A 14,484-nucleotide genomic window follows, 5' to 3' on the forward strand; every position below is an offset into this window, starting at 1 on the left:
ACAAAAGAAGACCGTCCTTCGGATGAAACGTTAAACCGAGGTCCTGACTCTCTGTGGTCACAAAAAAATCCCAGGATGTCTTTCGAAAGAGTAGGGGTGTAACCCCGGCATCCTGGCCAAATTTGCCCAGTGGCCTCTGTCCATCATGGCCTACTAATCATCCCTATATATATATATATATATATATATATATATATATATACACTAATTGACTTCATCACTCTGTCTCCTCTCCACTAATAAGCTGGTGTGTGGTGGGCGTTCTGGCGCAGTATAGCTGCCGTCGCATCATCCAGATGGATGCTGCACATTGGTGGTTCAGGAGATTCCCCCTTCTATGTAAAGCGCTTTGAGTGCCGAGAAAAGCGCTATATAAATGTAATGAATTATTATTATTATTATTAATGGGAACCAAAACTGTTTGGTTACCAACAATCTTCAAAAATATCTTCTTTTTCTCTTTTTCTTTTTTTATTGACAGAAAGTCATACAGGTGTGGAACAACATGAGGGTGAATAAATGATGAAAGTTTTTTTCATTTTTGGGTGGACTTTGCATTTAATTTAATAATCCATCAGCACTCATGGTCCTCTGTGGTCTCCTCAGCATTAACCTTTGACCTATGACAGTATTCTGTGAGGCCATTGTGTTGAGCAGCAATAATTGCATCAAACATTTTTGGTGCTTAATGATGAAGCAATCCTCACTCTCATTTCTCTTTGTCTCTTTACAGCTGGACCCACAGACCGTGCAGTCCAAAAACTGGCATATGGACGTCATAGAAATGAATGGGGTACTAATATATTTCTCATTAAACATATTGATACTTTTTGCATTATTGCATTACACATAGTTTCCTGTGACTTATGTGGGATTTATCTCATTACTCATTCCTTCTTAGATTAAAGTGGAGTTTTCCATGAAGTTTACAAGTCGGGACTTAAGTTTGAAGCGGACACCATCAAAGAAACAGAGTGGTGTGTTTGGGGTCAAAATCAGCGTGGTAACAAAGTGAGTGAAATGCCAAGCTTTAAGGTGATGATACATGTTGTCAATGGCAATGTTGCCGTCAACAGGTAACCAGGTGAGACAACAGGGCCCATGACCGATCTAAAGTATCCAGATAGAACATTTGTTGCCCAAACTCAATGGGAAAGTGCCAAAGCAACAATTTTCCTGGCAACATTGCTAAAAAAAAGTTGTATCATCACCTTTAAAGTCAGAATGAAATGAAAATTCACCCTATCTGTTTTCTAAATGAATGGTGTTGATCTCATTGTGAGTGATTTGTCTGTACATTTGTTTTATTTTAGTTTTTTTTTTATAAAAATGTAATAACTGGACCTTTCTGTGAAAATGACAGACTTCTCTTTGGTGACGTAAGCAGGACTTCTCCAATTATTAGTGCACTTAAACTTCAACCCTGCAAGATCTGACTTCATTTTTGTAGAGACCCGGATTTCAAAATACAGTCAACAACAGATAGATAGAACCAAGACCCACCCTGTCTTTTTTTCTTTTCTTTTTTTTTGTGGTAATCCATAACGCTCGGATGCATGTCACAATTTGGACAAAAAAAGATTTGTTGTTACTTCAGTTTAATCGCAACTTCATTCAAAATATACTACATAAAAGTAAAAAATGACATAAAAAAGGCAGAAGTGGCTTTTTATGGTACAGTAGTTTAGCCTTACTGAACTGCAGGCATACTGGCCATCGGGAGCACCAAAACTTTCCCGGTGGGCCGGTCGAGTAGTGGGCCCATCGCCAAAGCGAGGGAGATATCCCCCATATTAGGTGCGGTTTGTAAAGTGCCCCTATTATGCTATTTTAGAGGCTCCTAATTTTGTTTTGGAGGTCTCCTACAACAGGTTTACATGCATCAAAGGTCAAAAAACATTTTCTTTTATTCATAATATGCATTGCATATCACCACATTTTTCAGTGATTCTCAAACGACTCGATGGATGAATAAATCTCTCTAATCCCTCCTTTTCACGGGCTGCTCTGATTGGCCAGATGGCCCAGTCTGTAGTGATTGGTCTACTGCTTACAGCGTATTTCAGAAACTAAAACGCCCATTACCATAATTAAACTTAAGCTCCGTCCTGAGGCTTCCTAAAGCTCACTGATTGTACACACTGTAAAGACAGTAACGATTACGTTGATTTTACCATATCAATCTAAGCATAAGTCTAATGATGAAACATTTGTTTATGTTAGTTATTTAACTCGAACCTAACCATCGTAAGGACGACTCGAGCAGGGTGTTTCTCAGTGATGCACTACTCAGTTTGAGGTACATTATCAGATGTTGCAACTGTAATTCCTCATTATCAGCATTAACAAGTGCATGTCTATCAACAAACCGATGTGTATATTTCTCATTTATTGAGGTGCACATGCGGGAACTGTATCAATAACAGTGCATATGTTAGCCGAGCACTAACGTGAATGACTGATGTAACAAACGTTTGTAAAACTAATTTTATCTTTATCTTTACTCAAAGTTGTAAGAACGACAGACAATCTGCATTAATCTGCACATTTTTAGGTAGTAGTGGCCCACAGCTGATTAGCAGAAGTATTTCAGTAAGACAGTAATAACTTGAGTTAGCTGGTTAGTCGGAAACTTACACAATATAAAACACAAAACTACGTATCAGGAACACCCGGTAGAAAATATATAAATCAATAATTATTCATACTTACAGGTTGTGATTCTGAGGAGCAAGCTGGTCCAAATAAACTGGATACTGTTGAACTCCGTGTTGAACTCTGAGATTTGAGAAGCAGTCGTCAGTAAAATGACGTTTGAGGGCTGGTCAAGTTGTTTGTGGGCAGACAACACGTGGACATTATGCAAATGTATTTTCTAGTGACGTAGAACTGTCACACATTGGGATTCTAAATATAAACGACTCATTAAGGCGGTTCAGAGTCGATACTTTCTTTTGGGAGACAATGGGCCCTATCATACAGCGCCATAGCAGCGCCAGGTGTGACGCAAGTGTGCTTTGCTAGTTTCAGCCTGACGCAGTTATTATTTTCACGTCCTGCGCCACTTTGTTTAAATAGCAAATGCATTTTGCGCCCATTCGTGCGCCCATGGGCGTGCTGGTCTGAAAATGAGGTGTGTTCAGGCGCATTGTTGGCTCGATGGTACTTTGTGGCAACTGAAATAGACAGTCATTGACCAACTGAAACCTGGTCTAAAGTCAATGGCGCAATATTTTTTTTTATTTAAAGAGCGTGTTAGTAATGTGCGCCTATAGGCGGGTCCACAACGTGCGTACACTCTGCTTATTACACACACACAGGGACAGCAGCACACAAACATGCCAAATATTAAAAGGATTACAATGTAAAAGATTAATATTGTGTACATAAAGATATGGTGGAATCCGGCTTGTCCCGTAGATGGTTTGATTGCGCGCTTTAACCTTGCGCACGAGCAGATCCATTTGCGCTCTGGAGATGCGTTCAGTCTTTACGCTTGCAAATTCCGTCATGTAAATAGCAATTTACCATGGCACGAGCGCAAATGGCTTTTAAAGGGAATGGGAGATGAGACTCTGGTTGGTTTATTTCATGTTACGCCCAAAACACACACCTTACTCATTTAGAGAATAGAGACAACCCTTTTAGACCATGCGCAGTGCGCGCAGACAGTTTTTCCCGTCATTAAACTAGCAAAAGTGGATTCGGACTCGCCCTAAGTGCACTTGTGCCCTGCGCTTTAGACAATGCGCTTAGATCGTTAAAATAGGGCCCAATAACTTCATTTATCATGCACTTTCTACTTTACAACTTTGCAGAACGTTTACATTCACAGACAGCTATATTACACACTGCATGAAAGGGAGTATTCAAAAAAACATAATAGGGGCACTTTAAATTACAGCGCATACGAAACTGCAAAAAGCAAATACTCCAATAGTGTGACGAAGTGGCACTACCTGATGCAAAAGTGTGACGAATCGGCGCTTCAAACCTGAATGAATTCCTTTCTTCTGTGAAGCATAAATGAAGATAATTTGAGGATTGTCTGGGTGTTTGTTTGTTTGTTTGTTTGTTTGTTTGTTTGTTTGTTTTTGTCCATACATTAGTAGTCAAGGGTAACCAAAATGGTTTGGTTACAACATTCTTCAAAATATTTTCTTTTGTGTTTCACGGAAGAAAGTAAGTCATACAGGTTTGGAATGACATGAGGGAGAGTAAATGATGACAGAATTTAATAGCAGTAAATTTACTTCATCCTAGCTCAAAATCAATGTTTTACAGTCAAGGTAATTTCTATGTGACAAAAATGCAATATTAAGTTTGTTAACTGCATTTACCATGTATTCAGTAATATTTATCATTATTTGTTTCTGTTCTTTTTTATTTATTCATTTATTTACTCCAATTTAAGGCCCTATAACCCAGCAAAACATTCACATTACTATGTGTAACTATGTTACTACTTGTGGGCCAGATGGGCTGGATTTGTCCAGGGCTGAATTTTATCCCCAGTCCAGCCCTGCTGAACAGCAATATTTAGCATATGGACGTCATTCATAAAAAAAGCCTGCACAGTTGTTCTCTGTATGTTTAGATTGTTTACATCATGTACATTGATTTTGCCTGTTGTTGTTCCACAGGCGCGAACGATCCAAGGTGCCTTACATTGTGCGGCAGTGCATTGAGGAGGTGGAGAAGAGAGGTATTGATGAAGTTGGCATTTACAGGATCTCTGGAGTGGCCACAGACATCCAGGCTCTCAAAGCTGCGTTTGATGCCAGTAAGAGACTCTTAGCCAATCACACTTCACACGCTCAAACTAGGATATGACAACTACTATATATGCAGAAGTACAAAATGAGCCTTAAAATCTAGTTTTTAATGTTCTTTATGTCTATGGGGTGTTTTCAAGGTACATATTTTACATTCTTATCAGTTCTCAGTTCTTGCTTTCCCTGGGAATCGAACCCATGACTTTGGAGTTGCAAGCACCAACGCTTTACTGTTTGAGCTACAGGAAAGCAGCATGTATAAGCACAAACCACGTGCAAATTCATCAATCAACACCATTGCTGTGTACTTTCTTCTTAAGACTGCAGTTTACCAAAGACAGTCTCAAAGACAGCCTCATACCGTCACAAACGTTACCAATCCCGTCAACATGCGGGGCGGGCTTTAGCATCATTAACTCTGCTGCGAGGCAAGGGGGTTTCAAGAGAAGCCAGATTCTCCTGGTACATTTGGCAATATAGCGGGTGAATTGTATGTATATAATCTATATTACGATGTTATGATGAACTATATATTTTAAGTTGTTCAAAGTGTTTCTTAGGATGTTGATTTTTAGAATGCAGCTGTCTGACACTGAGATGGCGAATGGGAATATGGTTTGTGTAAAATTAGCAACACATTATTAACTGTTTGTTAATGTAGTCAAGCCAAATGCTAATCATATCAATTAACGTTATGTGTCCGACGTTATAGAGAGCGATACATAAAATGCAATAATTCGCTCTTCCACTTCTTCTGAATCAGTTTCTGGTTCAAACATGCATGGCTGAATTAAACCAGTATTTCCACTTGCTATTGTGTAGAGTTTACTACAGTAAATATGACAGAGTGAATCAGGTATTCTGAGCTTGTGTGATTGAGTGGAGGCGGGGACTAATATGCATATTCGTGGATCCATGTATACTAAATGAATCAAGGGTGAAGAGTTACATTCAAGTTATTTTAAGGCATGAAGAAATTCTTTTCAATAGAATTTGACAAAAACTATTGACTACAGGAGGACTTTAATTTTTTATTTTGTAATGTGGATATGGTGGTATCTTGCAATCTGATTGGTTCTGGGTGGGGATGGCATGGCAGTTTTCATCAGCATCGCACAGAGTGGCTTTTAATCTGGTCCAAAAAAACAGATCCCTTCCCTTATTTTTCTCCATTTGCTTTGACTTTTCTTGATGATTTCCCATCAGTCTCTTTTTGGTTTCTGTTTACTCTCTCTTCGGTTTTTTGAGGTCTGTGTATTGAGTCTAAAAGCAGCAACAGTGTTGTGGGAAAGGCCATGCAGAGGTCTGACCCCCTCCAGCTGTCAGCTGGCTCAATAAACACACACAGAGTCTGCAGGAAGTATCCAGAGCTGTACCTTCAGCTAACATACATGTGTTACTCACTATTATGTCATATGTCATGGCAGGAGCTTATTACTCAGCCTGCATTTGTTATGGTGGCGCAAATCATTTACTCCCTCCCTCTCTCTCTCTCTCTCTCTCTCTCTCTCTCTCTCTCTCTCTCTCTCTCTCTCTCTCTCTCTCTCTCTCTCTCTCTCTCTCTCTCTCTCTCTCTCTCTCAGATACCAAAGATATCCTGATGATGTTAAGTGATATGGACATTAATGCTATAGCAGGGACACTGAAATTGTATTTCAGAGAGCTGCCAGAACCTCTTCTCACAGACCGGCTGTACCCGGCCTTCATGGAGGGCATTGGTATGACTTTTCATCTTTGATCTTTCACATTTATTGTTTCAACATCTTAAGAGTATTAAAACATAATTACAGTGTGATATGTAGCAAATAGGGTCATTTCGAATGCATATGATTGAGGTGTAATAACATCATCACACTCCTCTTCTTCACAGCTCTATCAGATCCTGCAGCAAAAGAAAACTGCATGATGCATCTGCTGCGGTCACTACCAGACCCAAATCTCATCACTTTCCTCTCCCTACTGGAACACCTGAAGAGGTAAGAGCGCACATACAGTGTTTCTTGAGCAGCAAATAAGCATATTAGAATGATTTCTGAAGTGACACTGAATTACAGCTTTGGCACCACAAAACATAGTAAAATAGAGAAACATTTTTTTTTTTTATTGTAATAATATTTGTGACCCTGGATCACAAAACCAGTCACAAGTAGCACGGGTATATTTGTGGCAATAGCCAACAATACATTGTATGGGTCAAAATTATAGATTTTTCTTTTATGCCAAAAATCATTAGGATATTAAGTAAAGATCATGGTCCATGAAGATATTTAGTAAATTTTCTACCGTAAATATATAGAACTTTCATTTTTGTGAGTGAATGCAGCACATCGCAAACATGAATGTAGAACTTTAAAGGCGATATTCTCAATGTTTCGAATTTTTTGCACCCTCAGTTTCCAGATTTTCAAATAGTTGTATCCCAGCCAAATATTGTCCTATCCTAAAAAAGCTTATTTATTCAGCTTTCAGATGATGTATAAATCTCAGTTTAAAAAAATGTACCCATGTGACTGGTTTTGTGGTCCACGGTCATACTTATTATATTTGTGGTCCACGGTCACACAATATTACTGTTTTTAACAAATACAGATGATACTCAACCAGAATGCTTTTTTGGCCGCCACGGGTACTGCCGTGGTTGCGGCGGGAAATGCATTTCTGTTCTTGACCGCTAACAGGCACTATAGCCATAGATTTTCACATGTTATGGAGTGGACGATTCACAGTTCGTTTTTGCGAGTAGCAGTCATTTGGAGATTTAAAAAAATAAATACTATCAATAAGATTTTTTTTAAATTACATACACATAACCAAATGTAGTAATCAAAAACCAATGTACGCATTTGCTGTTTAGAATGAATTCAAACAGAACAGTAGCCTAAATGTCAAAATTTTGTTTACTTTTTCATAGACTAAGTACTAATGGCAGGGTACTTAAACCCCGTTTTATAAAAAAATATTCTTAATATGTATTATGTTATTTTCTCCTTGTAATAAAATAAAAAAACTATAGAAATGTGAATTATATAGGCTACACATTTGGAGTATTAAGAGTGATAGCGTAGTTTTCAAATAGGCTACATGATTAGTCTTTGCATGGAAGTATTAACAGTGATAAGGCAATAGCATTGTGGGCAGCGCTATATATCATGTAATATCATGTACCACAGCCATGCCACAGGCGATCTGAGTTCGAGTCCGAGGCTCGAGGTTCAGGCTCTTGGAACTACATCATTATTTTGTCTCTAATTTAATATTTGTCACAAATAAAAATATATTCATTTATTGATTCGAAACGCTTTCCGAAGCTTTATTAATGAATAAAGTTGAATAAATAAATAAATTTGTATTTATTATTTGTACAATAAATAATTGTATTGACATACAATGGTATGTCATTTTTTAGTAAGCTCTGTTTATTTTTAATTGATACTTAATGACAACAACATTTAAAATATTTCCCCTTCAACGATGTTTGCCGACAGCAATAGATTAATAAAATTGTCTGACAGCATTAATTTAGAGCAGAAGTTTTTCTTTGCCTCTCTCAGACACGCTGAATCTCTTTCAGCACGTTTCTTTGTCTCCTTCGCTGACGTGCTCCCTCTCTCGTGTAGGTACTGAAATGAAATGTTTCAGGGAAGAAAGAAACACTTAATATTATATTGTATATAATTATACTGTATATCCCGCTGCGTATCATCCACACCAATTACAAAAACAAACTGTAACAAATGATTTAGCCTTTGTTCCTGGGCTTTTAAGCCCACGTTCCTCAACAGTTCATGTTAGGTAATGCCAGATTGTTGACAATCATAACACACGGCTGAAACATTCTAAGCCCTACAAAACCAATTGAAACGCTTAATAAGATTGGATACAATGAGGCATTTATCCTGAAACGAACTTTGCCTTTGCCTGCTCTGTAAGTTAAAACACATCATCAGGCTGGCTATCCGACACTTTTTTACACCTTTGGATTGTCCTACACTATCCCTCCCAATCCCCCATATCTATTAGGAGCATCTGAGGCTGACTAAAAACAAAGAGAAGTCACGCAAGAACATTTCAGGGTGTCCTGAACCGTGCCCAAGCACGTTTGACCCCCAAATTCTGGTTCGTTTGACTAGTGTGATCACTCCGCACAGGCGCGGTTCGCGATTCAGTTGGGCTTGGGTGCGGTACGCTTGTAGTGTGGCCCAACTCTACTCTCCTCAGAGTCAGAGAGCAGTAAGGCCCACATCACGCTGGCCTCCTACATCTGGTCACATGATGTCATTGCACAGATCAGTCCTGACTTACACAGTGAATCCTCATGTCAAGAGTTTTACAGTGTATGAAAAGGACTCGTGGAGTCTTGCTCAGCATGGATAGATTGTATATCGCTATAATGTGTTGTGGTTTGGTGTGTTTAACAGTTTGAAGATGCACATCAGTGCTCCGCTTATAGCTTTCAGTGTGTCATTATTACAGTGAAACTGATGTGGTCTGTGTGCATGCGTGACCTGTTGAAATTCATCAGAGAATTAGGCTTAATTAGCTTAAATGTAGTTTCGAACGTTTTATATTGAAATAATTTAGTCACACTAATTTGGTCACAATATTGACAAAGTAAATAAATCCACGTGTTAGAAAACTATAGCTCTGTTCCACCTAAAAATCCACCTTTTCTGTTGTTTAACCGTCCCTTTGTGCCACCTGGTGGTGATTTTGCGAACAAGTGTCACATGTGACTGGGTTGTATTTAACATCGTGAATAGGCATTATGGTTGACTACCTACTGTAAATGCAGTCTGTGTGAGTATAAGAGAATTATTTCAAAAACATTAAAGAATCTTACCGACCCCAAACTTCTTATCACAGTGCATTAAACACAGCAATATTCAACAAATTTACTACATGAGGTCAAACCTAAGAGAGGTCTGGATTAAATGTTGTTTACATTGACTCTTTAAAGCCAGACACCTTATATCAACATCAGTTCAGTTAAGTCACCATCATAAATTCACAGGGTTCTGTTTTATTTTAGTACATGTGAAACTGCTGTCGCAATTCACACAAATCTCTCTGAAACGTTGGGAATTAGCAAGCAAGGCCTCAGGTTTATAAAGACTGTCACAAATAATCTATTTAGAGATGTTATTGCCAACTGTAACTGCCACCAATTAACACATTACAATCACTGCACATTATGAACACTGCTCATTGTAGACACCTGCTGGCCAACTCTGTATATCACACTTGAGCTACAGTGCATGTGTTGAGTCATCATAAACTGTGAAACATTCAACTTAACCCCTTCCCCATCACCCCCAATTTTGGCAAGTGCTGCATACATGAAATGCCCAAAATAAAAAGGTTAGTAATTCTGAATAGAAACATAACACACATACATTTAGAAAGCCCAACACTTGAGAGTTTATAGTTCAAGACTGAAAATTAACCAGACTGTTATTAATATTGAGATATATAAGCTCAAACATATTTTGAACTAAAATAATCTGGGATCACCAGTGATCCCTGACAGGTAAGGGGTTTTAATGATTGTTTAATGAGATGTGACAGTATTGATGTTTGGTTTCCTCTCATTTTAGGGTGGCAGAGAAGGAGCCGGTTAATAAGATGTCTCTGCATAATTTGGCCACAGTGTTTGGCCCAACTCTGCTGAGACCCTCAGAGTCTGAGAGCAGTAAGGCCCACATCACGCTGGCCTCCGACATCTGGTCACATGATGTCATGGCACAGGTCAGTCCTGACTTACACAGTGAATCCTCATGTCAAGAGTTTTACAATGTATGGAAAGGACTCGTGGATGCCCAGCATGGATAGATTGTATATCACTATAATGTGTTGTGGTTTGGTGTGTTTAACATTTTGAAGATGCACATCAGTGCTCTGCTTATAGCTTTCAGTGTGTCATTATTACAGTGAAACTGATGTGGTCTGTGATTAATCCATTATCCTGATTTCCATATTGTCATAACACACTGACCCCAGGCCATCTTCAGTTCACTCGTTTATTCATGCGGTCACGTGCATCAAGAGGTTAATTAGAAACGTATAAGAAGTTTATTCCTCTTTCTATTTGCTCTTTAATGCACTGAAAGTTCTAGGGCTTTGTTAATGTTTCCATGTGCTGCACTTTATTTTTACCATTTTGTTTTATTAATATATTTTTATTTATCTATTTACTTTTTTATTTTATTTAAAAGATAATAAAGATATTGTTTGATAAGTGAGATTTCTGATTGTAGTCCTTGAAAACCATTATTGTTATTACTATAAATATTGTGGCCTCTTTTGTTGTGCCTGGTTGGAACATATTATTGTGCTCATTCCCTCTTCTTCAGTCAGTACTGGTTCTGAACTGATTCTAAACAGATCTAGCATGTTTTTTCCTAAAAAGTAGTAGTTTCCAGTTTTTATCAGTTTATTCAGAATAAACTCACAGTGGTGTTCATGCAGGAGTTGGAGTACCATCTAGTGGTACAGGTGAATCATGCTGACAGTTTTACATATGGTTGAGATTGTTAAGAGTCAGGATAATCATTGCATCACTGTAGTCATCCTCTCTCTTCCTCCTCTGTCACAGGTTCAGGTATTGCTGTACTACCTGCAGCATCCACCAATATCCTTCGCTGAGCTGAAGAAGAATACACTCTATTTCTCAACTGACGTCTAACCCATAACTTCTGTGCAAAGCCAATGGTCCAGCGGGGGGACACTGAGAGACTGTGCCCGCTCTCCCCTGCATTTGTTGTCTCCAGTCATGTTCATGTGTAAAGGGGGCTTAAGCTTCACTCCAGCACGGAGAAGAACTGCAGCGAGAGGAGGGTGGTCTGGAGCGAGCCCAGGATTCGGTATCACCTTATAGAAATGTACTTATCACACAGGAGTCCTGACAAATACAAACACAAACACACTTCCTACCACATTAAACACCCTGTTTACCGTCCCATCTGAAGATTAGTGTCCTGGGATGTTGGTTAGTCAGAGTTGCAGATGCATGCTAGGATGATGCATCTGTTGTGACGACTCCTCTAAAGCCCAGTTCAGTGATCCCAAGGCTGGAAGTGAACTGCAATTGCTCTCTTCCCCAAGAGACATTCCAATAAACATCAGCATTTCCATGTTTTATAAATATTATTTGTTTTTGTTTTGTTTCATAAGCTTTTGTGCATGTGATAGAAGGGCAGTGAACTGTGTGTGTGAGAGAGAGAGCAAATGCATTTGTTCAAAATAAAATCTGCTGCAAATCTTTCCTTATGGGCAAAACACTGAAAATCCCAGACCTTCCTTGTCCAAGTATATCCAGGCCAAAAATGGCCATATTTATTATGAATATATACTGTTAATTGTGCCTGTACAGTCTAGTACACTTTGAGACTCTATAGAGTCCTTCATTCGCGATTTATGGCCAATTTTTGTTTAATTTTAACTGTCGGTATAGACTTGATTATACTTTAGAAGAGAGAAAATAACAGTTAAATGAGCCAGCTTTTGGGACAAGTCATGATATGCAATGTAGTAAGATTATACTTGGAAAATTCTAAACTTTATGTCTTGATTTGAGGAAACATTGTCAGGTAACAATGTTAATGTCACCTTTGCAATTTGAAGTGTCTGGTGATGCTTCAGTGTATTCTGTAGAAAGATCTGTGTTAATGCCCTTTATTTGCATGTTCAGCTTGTCAGATAAAAAGTGGGCAGGAAAACACAAAGGTTCATTTTTGTATTATGATTTTATTTAATTATTATTATTATTATTTTACTCCACTGCTGAAAGCCACTGGCAGAGCAGAGGGAAAAACAAAAAATCTGGTGACGTACTTCATAAGCACTGTTAGATTGCAAACTATCTGATATTTTAATATAAGATTAAAAGGAAATTAAAAACTGGTGTATTGTATTTCTGTTGGAAAGATATTGAGTATACTGTATTAACAAGGGTAAATGTTGATGTGACTCCCCCCCCCCCCCCCCCCCCCCGTTTTTAGTAAAATAAATAAAATTGTACCTTGAGCACAGCATGTCTTTTGTTTTATTAAAATGCTTGAAAACAGAAATTTAAGTTTAAACTTTGTTATTTTCACTTTAGTACCAGGTGGGTATTTTTTGTGGTTGTTTGCACTTTTTGAGGAAAGTGAGTTGAACGGTTGTACTCTTTTGGTTCATTCAGTTACTTTGTTTTTTTTTTTTTTCATTATATTGTTCGTTGTTTATGTCATTGTCATTAATATCTTTTAACGCCAGAGGGCTCAGGGATAGTGTCAAATGGAAAGTCAGATTTTTGTTTCCTTCAGGAGTGTCATTCAACTAAAGATGATTACAAATAGTGGAAATCTCAGTGGGGTAATGATATTTGGAGTTCACATGGCACTGAACACTCTGCTGGAGTAAGCATTTTGAGAAATACATTTGATGGGGATATATTAGGATCAGATTCAGATAGTTTGGGCCACTTTCATTTATTAGTGATTTCACTTAACCAACAAACAATAATTCTGGGAAATATATATGGGTACAATACTTCTCCGGATAATAACATTTTCTTTGACAAGTTAAATGAGAAACTCACACATTGGTCGAATAAATTCCCTAATGCTTTTTTCATACTAGTATAGGGGAGGAGACTTTAATGTATCAAGTCATAATTATTTGGATAGATATCCGCCAAAGGGGACTGCGTGTCTTAGCCCTGCACTGTTAGGACTAATAAATAAGTCCGGATGCAACGAGTGGTATAGTACCATTCAAAATTCTTTTTGTACCAATTGGGAGCTTCTAAAATTTGAGATTGGTGTTTATTTAAGGAAAGTTGGAGCAAACTTATCCAAAAAGAGTAGAGTTCTTGAGGACAGCCTGATCATGAAATCATCTCAAACCCGTAACTTTAGTTGTCTGTCTTTGGAGGAGAAATCTGAACTTGCAGCTTTGCAAACTATTTTAAGTGATTTATACTTATCGAAGGCTAGGGGTGCTTATATAAGATCCAGGAAAAGATGGCTTGAAGAAGGAGAACTCAATTCTGCATATGTCTTTAAGCTTGAAAAACGTTTTTTTGAAAAATTTTACCCTTTCAACAATTGAGAAATTATGTGTTGATGGCAAAATTGTAAATGATCCAAAGGATATAGGCAATTTCAGTGCCAATTTTTAGAAAAAAAAACTTTATAGTTCAAAATGTACAGAGCAGATATCGACTTTGTTTCTGGATTCATTTATTAATGTTAAAGCTATCTCTGAAAGTGATAGAATGTGTTGTGATGGAGTTGTTAATCATGAGAAAGTACAAAGCGCAGTTAAGAGCTTGAAAACAATAAATCGCCAAGCAGAGGTGGGTAGTAACGAAGTAGGCCTACATTTACTTCGTTACATTTACTTGAGTACTTTTTTGGAAAATTGTTACTTTTAAGAGTAGATTTGAATGTGGGTACTTTTACTTTAACATTTCTAATGAAAAAAACTGTACTTTTACTTCGTTACATTGGGCGACGTTCCTCTCGTTACTTTATTTTAATGCAATATGTGTTGTTAAATGCGTAGTTTAAGCGCGCTGTATCTCTTTTTCTGGGCTTGGCTTGAGCGATGCTCAATTCACAAATGAATCACTCTTTTGAGTCGATTCTGTTCAAAGACTTCATCAAACGTTGAGTTATGGATATAACTACTGTTCCCAGAAGGAGGGAAACGAGGTACAACACATGAC

The 14,484-nt window shown here is 38.0% G+C and overlaps 1 protein-coding gene across 4 annotated transcripts in view; it reads left to right on the forward strand.

The window, feature by feature from the left end:
- The window catches only part of abr (ABR activator of RhoGEF and GTPase), a 331,053-nt gene extending 318,295 nt beyond the window's left edge, over positions 1-12,758 (forward strand). For all 4 annotated transcript variants that reach the window (XM_084412865.1, XM_084412866.1, XM_084412867.1 and 1 more), the window contains 7 exons: positions 734-793; positions 902-1,011; positions 4,644-4,783; positions 6,359-6,493; positions 6,646-6,751; positions 10,370-10,520; positions 11,368-12,758. In XM_084412865.1, coding sequence (XP_084268991.1) covers positions 734-793; positions 902-1,011; positions 4,644-4,783; positions 6,359-6,493; positions 6,646-6,751; positions 10,370-10,520; positions 11,368-11,457 — 792 coding nt within the window. In that variant the 3' untranslated portion in view covers positions 11,458-12,758. The remainder of the gene's footprint in view (positions 1-733; positions 794-901; positions 1,012-4,643; positions 4,784-6,358; positions 6,494-6,645; positions 6,752-10,369; positions 10,521-11,367) is intronic.
- The last annotated feature ends 1,726 nt before the right edge of the window (positions 12,759-14,484 follow it).

This window comes from Rutilus rutilus, assembly GCF_951802725.1.
Source record: "Rutilus rutilus genome assembly, chromosome: 7".
Taxonomy (NCBI): Eukaryota; Metazoa; Chordata; class Actinopteri; order Cypriniformes; family Leuciscidae; genus Rutilus; species Rutilus rutilus.